This window comes from Corylus avellana, chromosome ca2, assembly GCF_901000735.1.
Source record: "Corylus avellana chromosome ca2, CavTom2PMs-1.0".
Classification (NCBI taxonomy): domain Eukaryota; kingdom Viridiplantae; phylum Streptophyta; class Magnoliopsida; order Fagales; family Betulaceae; genus Corylus; species Corylus avellana.
The window spans coordinates 9,818,192-9,826,151 of record NC_081542.1 but is presented as its reverse complement, the minus strand read 5'-3'; the positions used below and the strand labels follow the sequence as shown (position 1 = coordinate 9,826,151).

Genomic DNA, 7,960 nt, shown 5'->3' with positions numbered 1-7,960 from the left:
GCATTGTAAAATGAATGTGAACAAGGTTTGAGTTTAAGTATGCGCATAGAAAGTATGAGTATCTAGTATGATTTAAATGGTTATTACTAATACGTATGTTTTACGCATGACAAAATATGGATAATGTATATGCTTTATGATCAAATCAAGCTAAAACTCTCTCCAAGTTTTATGGAAGGAAATGATAGTAGGACTAAGGGGTTTTAAGTGACACCCATTCTACTTCATTAGTTTAATTTTAGGAGTTAGTTGAATAAATTGTGTTGTCTGAAAATTTAGCACAAAAACCGAACATGGATTCTTTAAAAGACTGCAAAAACAAAAAAAAAAAAAACAAAAACAAAAAACCAAATTTCCAATGGCTATCGTGGTCACGAGCTGGCTGCTAGTCAAATCCAACGGCCATGCTATGGCTACCAAAGATTTGGGGACCATGCGGTGGCAACAACGCAGGTCTGGTGTGTTGTTGCAAAACAAATTTGGCGACCACCAGTGGTTGCTGTAGTCACCACCCGTTCCGGCGTCCACACAAATCTGGAAATGTTAAAAGACTGACCAATTTTAACCCAGAAATTACTCTACTAGATACATGGATAGCGTCTGGACAACTACAGTAACAAATTGACTATTAGCACTACCAAGGACCATGGTATCAAATGTTGCACAATTATAAATGGACAAAAATAATGTCTGGACAAATTACACTATTAGCAACAACAAGAACCACAGTAACAAATGTTGGACAACGATAAATGAACAAAATCAAATTGATAAGCAGATCTCTAAGTTAGATTAGTAGTATCAGAATTTCAGAATGTTGAGTATAACTGAACGCTCACACGGGACAAAGAAAGGAAAAATCATGAGCAACTAAAACATTCCCGCACGGAAAGTAGTTTAGAGTGCTTAGGCAATGGCTCAGGCTCGTCCCCAAATTTTTTGGGAGGAAAATGCTTATGAAAAGCTTTCACTGCTCCTCTCACCCCATCTTCATTTTCCATGGCCTTGGCCAGCTCAACAGCGTTCTCTTTCACCTGCAAGAAGTCCAGATGAGATTTTGCTAAATTTCCATTAATTTATTTGGACTTTGCTATACAACAATAAGCGAGCCTGGTTTGCATAATTTCAATCCCCACTCGCTAGATGTAGAATTCTGCAAGTCTAGAATCTTTATATTACATTTTTTATTCACTATTGTTTTTTTTTTTTTTTTTTTGGAAGGTATAGTTCTTGCCTTGTGAATTGTCATCTATTATGTTATCTAGAACACACCAGAAGATTTAACTCTCCATAATGTTCAATGATGCGCCATTATACTAGCATTACTGTAACAAAAACACTAGGTTTTGAAAATATAGTGTGTTACACATGGGAACCTTAAAAGCCAATGAATGGCAGTATGGTCAGCACCAAACATCCTGTACCTAACAACCATCCCAGACCTTAAATAATTGTAACATGAATAGAAATTACTTGCATCCTTTTCCATAAACTAAAGTTTCTGTGGTTGCCCTTTTCTTAAGAAATTTATCAGCTAAAAGTCTAATCAATAGGAAAATAATTTCTAGTTCATGCATATGCATAAAACTATATGACTAACTTAGACAACAAAATTAAGGTTGACAGAAAGTTCATCGCTACCTTAGGATCTAGCATGAAGCGTATGGCGTCAACTAACTTGTCCAGTGAGAATTCATCAACTGGGATTGGCGCAGGACCTACTCCTCTGGCATGCACCTGCTCTCCCCAGAATGGTTGATCTCCAAAGAATGGGATAACTGTTGTTGGACACTAAATAGCAGAGAAAGATAACCAACTATAAGCAACTGAAACAATTACAAGAATAAGAAGTCCCAGGAATAATTAATATTATAAGATCAGTGGTGAAAGGGCGTAGTCTTTTAACTGTAGCTGTTAAAAAGCTCTCTATCAGTTAAAAAACCTTTTTTCGTGAATCATAGAAAGTTGGCCTACTTTCCACTTTCTTCATCGATCTGAGGCCCTAGGGTTTCTGGTTGCTTGTTGATTTGAGCAGATCTTGTTGATTTGAGGCTGCTTCTTTCTTAACGCTTCTTTATTGTTTCTTGTGCTCATGCCTACATCTAAGTGAGTTGGTTTTTGAAGTTAAGGTTTCAGATTCAGTGCCATTAGTGTTCTTCGGTGTAGATCCTTTGCTGGCTGAGGTTTTGTCTTTGATGATGCTCGTTGTTGCAACCCTTTTGCAATTACTATAGCCAACTTGAAGATGGCTAGGCATCCAGGTAAAGCTAGAGGTCGAGGGAAGAATGTGAATCTTATTGAGGAGATGATTTTTAAGGTAGATGTGGGAGATTCAGTTGAATCAAGAGAATCAGAGGAGGACAAACACAGGAGGTTTTTGCAGATGCGGAGGAGACTAGCGAGCCAAGTAGTAAGGCAGCTACTGCATGTGATGAGCCTCAAGGGAGTACTCCAGCGGTACTTGTTGATCCGATCGTAGCTGATGTTGCAGTTGAGAATTTAGTGGTGAAGGAGCTTGAAAAATAGATGGAAAAGGAAGAACTGAAGGAGGTGAATCAGCAAGATTGGTGAGCTTTGTTTCAAAAAGAGAAAACTCTGGGGAAGTTGCAGTACTTTCCTCTGGTGAAGATTAATGGTAGAATGATTGTGAAACCTCCTTTGGAGGCCATGGAGGAAGGGATAGCTAAGTGGAGTCCTAGTCTCATTGGTCAATTTCTTGACAAATCTCCTCCTTTTTTCTATGAAAAAGGCCGTGGAGCCAGTATGGGGAGATAGAAGTATTTTCTTTGGAGAACGGTATGTTTATCTTTCGTTTTAATGATGAACAAACTCGTGATGATGTAATGTTAGCCAAAATGTAGTTTATCAGCGATAAGCCTCTTGTGTTGAGGAAATGGAAACCTGGAATGCAGCGCTTGCAGTTGTCTTAATCTGCTATCCCGATATAGATTAAGCTGGTTCATCTCCTGTTTGAATTATGGAACTCTGCTTGCTTAAGTCATGTTGCTAGTGCAATTCGGAAACCTCTTTTTGCAGACACAGTAACAGAGGAGCAGATGAGACTTGGGTTTGCTAGGGTCCTTGTTGAGGTGAATGTGGATTTGGACTTGCCTAGAGAGTTAGAGATTGATGTTGATAAGGATAGACAGGTTGTTGTATCTGTGGAATATCCATGGATCCCTGTCAAATGCACTCATTGTAAAATTTTGGGCACTTGAGTTCTGCTTGTGATAAAAAGGAAGCTAAGAGGTTGCAACCGAAGCAGGAGACGAAGAAAGATTTTTTGGGGGGAGGGGGGGGTGGGCGCGGGGGTTTGGGTTTGATGAAGAAGGGTGAAAATATTGAAGGATGGAAAACTGTTGGTGTAAAGGAGAATGGAGCTGGTATTAAGGCTCTTATCAAACCTGGTGTTGAGCAGCAAAGAGCTCCAGAGCATGAAGGCATGGGCAAATTCTTCTGTACTGTTGGCTCAAGTTGTGACTAAGGGAGCAATGAAGCTACTCTTCAGAATGTCTTAGAAGTGACTGCAGAATCTTCTAAGAGTGCACAACCTATAGATAAAGGGAAGATTGTTGAAGATGGAAAGGTGGATAGTTCTAAGAGAGGTTTCTCACCTACTCCTGTTGTTTTATGAAGATTCTCATATGGAATATGAGGGGTCTCAATAACTCCTCAAAACAAAAGGGAGGTTAGGAGGTATGTTAGGAATTTGAGGGTGTCTCTTCTATGTATTGTTGAAACTCGTGAAGATGGATAAGGCAGAAAGTATAAAAGAATCTACTGTTCTGGAGATGCAGAAAGATGTATCAGAGGCTGAGATCAGAAATACTATTTTTGCTACGAAAAGCAATAAGGCTCCCGGCCCTTATAATTTCCATATTCAGTTTTATAAGGCTGCTTGGTCAGTTGTTGGAGATGAGGTTGTGCAAGCAGTGAAGTTGGTTTTTGCTACTGGGAAGCTGCTAAAGGAGGTTAATGCCACAATAATTTCTTTGGTACCTAAGAAGCAGTCTGCTCCTGCTATGGGAGATTTCAGAACAATCTCTTGCTGTAATGAAATTTACAAGTGCATTACAAAGATTTAGGCTGATAGGCTTTTGCCGGGTTTGAGTGATCTTGTAAGCCAAAATCAGGTTGCTTTCATCACAGGGAGGAGCATTGCTGAGAACATTATGTTAACGCAGGAAGTGGTCAAGAATTCTCACAGGGGAGATGGTAAGCCTCGATGTACTATAAAATTTGATTTAATGAAGGCTGGGAATTTATCCTTCATCGTTTGCTGTGTATTTGGTGCTCCTACCAGGTATGTAGATTGGGTTAGGGAGTGCATTACTTCCCCCAAATCCTCCATTGATTTTGTTGAGAGGTTTTAGAGTATAGAGAAAAGAGGAGGCTATTCAAAGATACATAGCCTACCTCACACATATTATATATAAGCTTTGAGAATACATAAATGACCAAATTGCCCTCATACCCTAATACAGTCTTCTACATTCTTCTAACACATTCTTCTACATTCTTCTAACACTCCCCCTCAATCTGGAGCATATATATCATATAAGCCCAGCTTGGAACAAATAAACTCTAACCGGTTACGACATAAAGACTTTGTAAACATATCAGCTAATTGGTCTCCAGACTTCACAAATACTGTAGATATGTTTCCATTGAGTATCTTGTCTCGGATGAAATGACAATCAACCTCAATGTGTTTAGTCCTTTCATGAAAAACCGGGTTAGATGCAATATGTATGGCAGCCTGGTTATCACAAGATAATGGGATAGGAGTAGTAGTCGAGAAGCCGATCTCCTGAAGGAAATGTTGTAACCATGTCAACTCAGTAGTCGTATGAGCCATTGCCCTGTACTCTGCTTCAGCACTAGATCGTGCCACCACAGTCTGTTTCTTACTCTTCCAAGTTACAAGATTACCACCAAAGAATGTGCAATACCCTGTAGTAGACCGTCTATCTGAAGGAGAACCTGCCCAATCTGCATCAGTAAAACCTTCTACCCTAAGATGTCCATTTGGTCTATACAATATTCCTAGACCAGGTTGTCTCTTTACATAACGAATAATCCGAGTAACAGCTTCCCAATGTGAAACCCGAGGAGCCTCCAAGAATTGACTGACAACACTAACGGCATATGAAATATCTGGCCTGGTGATAGTAAGATAGTTCAACTTCCCAACTAGACGACGGTATCTGCCGGGATCTTCAAATAATTCACCTTCATCCTTTAGTAATTTCTTATTTGGATCCATTGGAACATCAACTGGTCGAGAACCCAAAAGACCTGTCTCTTCTAATAAGTCAAGTGCATACTTTCTCTGGGACAAGTTGATACCTGTTCGAGATCTAGCAACTTCAATGCCTAGAAAATATCGAAGTTTGCCCAAATCCTTTGTATGAAATTGATCCTGTAGGAATTGTTTTAATCGGGCAATGCCTCCTGAATCATCCCCAGTAATGACAATGTCATCTACATATACCACAAGGAGAATATAGCCAGCACTAGTATGTAAGTGGAATACTGAATGATCTGTCTGACATCTCTGCAGACCAAACTTCAGTACCGCTTCAGAGAACTTTCCAAACCATGCCCGCGGTGATTGCTTGAGACCATACAATGCCTTTCTTAATTTACAGACATAGCCCTGAGACTCCCCCTGAGCGACAAACCCAGGTGGTTGCTCCATATAAACTTCTTCACTCAAATCCCCATGGAGAAAGGCATTTTTGACATCCAATTGGAACAAGGGCCAATCAAGATTAGTAGCCATGGAAATAAGAACACGAATAGATGAAATTTTGGCTACAGGAGAAAAAGTGTCATCATAATCAATACCATACGTTTGCGTATAGCCCTTAGCAACCAACCGAGCTTTCAATCTTTCAACCGAACCATCAGGATGAAACTTAACTGTGTAGACCCATTTGCAACCCACAGTTTTCTTATTAGGTGGTAAGGGAACAAGCTCCCATGTCCCATTGTGATGCAAGGCCTTCATTTCCAATTCCATAGCTTGCCTCCAACCAGAGTCAGATATTGCAGCCTGCACTGTCTTAGGAATAGAAACAGTAGAGAGATGGGAAATAAAGCAAGAAAATGTAGGGGATAAAGAACGAGTGGAGACAAACTGACTAATAGGATGTTGGGTAGTGCAAGAACGTGTACCTTTCCGTAGGGCAATAGGCAAGTGGTCGGATGGATGTGGAGGCAGCGGATCTGGAGACGATAAGGATGATGATGGCGGTGCAGGAGCTGATGGTCGAAGTCGGCGTTGATAGACTTGGAGTGGAGCAGGTTGGTGGTGAGGTAGCGAGACCGGAGGAGAAGGAGAGACTGGCACAGAGAGAAGAGGAATAGGCAGCGGAAGAGACTCGACATCAGGCTCAAGGGAAGGGTCACCCAAAGAGGTAGTAGCGGAAAAATAGGGGAGAGACTCAACAAATGTGATATCGGCACTAGTGAAGTAGCGTCGAAGAACCGGACTATAGCAACGGTATCCCTTTTGGGTTGTGGAATACCCAAGGAAGACACATTTAGTAGCACGAGGATCAAGCTTATCAAATCCGGGACCCAAATTATGAACATAGCAAACACACCCAAAAACCTTCAATGGCAAGGAGAATGGGGAGGAAGAAGGATATAAAAGAGAATGAGGAGAGGTACCATCTAAGACCGAGGAGGACATCCTATTAATTAAATAACAAGCAGTGAGGACAACATCACTCCAAAATTGTTTGGGAACATGCATATGAATTAAGAGACAACGTGCGATTTCTAATAAATGACGATTTTTGCGTTCAGCCACACCATTTTGTTGTGGAGTGTGAGCACAGGATGTTTGATGGATAATGCCTTTATCAGACAAATAAGAGGCAAATGAATGAGATGTATATTCTTTAGCATTATCCGAACGCAAAATACGAATTTTCTGAGCAAATTGAGTCTTAATCATAGTGCGAAAAAGTTGGAAAATAGAAAATAACTCTGAACGATTTTTCATTAAAAATAACCATGTCATACGGGAAAAATCATCCACAAAGGTCACAAAATAGTGAAATTTATTGGCTGCGATATTAATTGGACCCCATACATCAGAATGAACTAACTCAAAAGCACTAGAAACCCTATTAACAACACGAGACGGAAACGAGACACGATGATGCTTGCTAAGCTGACAAGCTTCGCAAGGCACAGACGTCTCATGACGACGACTGGGGACTTGATGCTTCAATGTAGAAAGGGAAGGATGACCAAGACGACAATGCCACTGAAGAGCGGAGGCCGACGACTGCAACGCATGAGAGGAAATTGTGGGTGCTAGATCGAGATAATAGAGGCCATCAACTTCATGCCCCATACCAATCATCCTCCTCGTCTTGAGATCCTGAAAAATGCATAGAGAAGGATAAAAACTAACTGAACAGTTAAGGGATTTTGTGATTTGACTAATAGATAACAAATTAAAAGGAAAGCCAGGGACATGTAAAACAGATAACAACTCAATGTCAGGACTCAGATGGGTAGTGCCTAAGCCGACCACTTTGGATAGGGAACCATTAGCTAGGGTGACACTTCTAGGTGATGTGACAGGATGATAATTAGAGAGGAAAGTAGACGAACCAGTCATATGTTCATTGGCGCCAGAATCGATAACCCACGGGTTGCTAGTGGAGGATAAAAGACAGTGAGATGCAGTACCTGACTGAGCAAGAGTAGCAGTGGAAGAGGAAGAGGCCTGCTTATGGGCTAAGAACTGAGCATACTCATCTTTTGGGATGGAGATGAGATCATTCTCAAGGGGTGAGCTTGGAGTACCAAGGGGTCCAGCCGGGGCTAGAGAACCCTCATGAGAAGTAACCTGATTGGCAAACCCAGATGGTGTGCCATGTAAGTCCCAAATGATTGGTACGGCCACAATGAGTGCATTTGCGAGGCCCACGACCTC

General features: G+C 41.0%; 1 protein-coding gene across 3 annotated transcripts in view; it reads right to left on the bottom strand.

Annotated features, from left to right (window-relative positions):
• Nucleotides 1–755: 755 nt before the first annotated feature.
• The window catches only part of LOC132169741 (sterol 3-beta-glucosyltransferase UGT80A2-like), a 35,271-nt gene continuing 28,066 nt past the window's right edge, over nucleotides 756–7,960 (bottom strand). For all 3 annotated transcript variants that reach the window (XM_059580723.1, XM_059580725.1, XM_059580724.1), the window contains 2 exons: nucleotides 1,642–1,791; nucleotides 756–1,034 (listed from right to left, as the gene is read on the bottom strand). In XM_059580723.1, coding sequence (XP_059436706.1) covers nucleotides 861–1,034; nucleotides 1,642–1,791 — 324 coding nt within the window. In that variant the 3' untranslated portion in view covers nucleotides 756–860. The remainder of the gene's footprint in view (nucleotides 1,035–1,641; nucleotides 1,792–7,960) is intronic.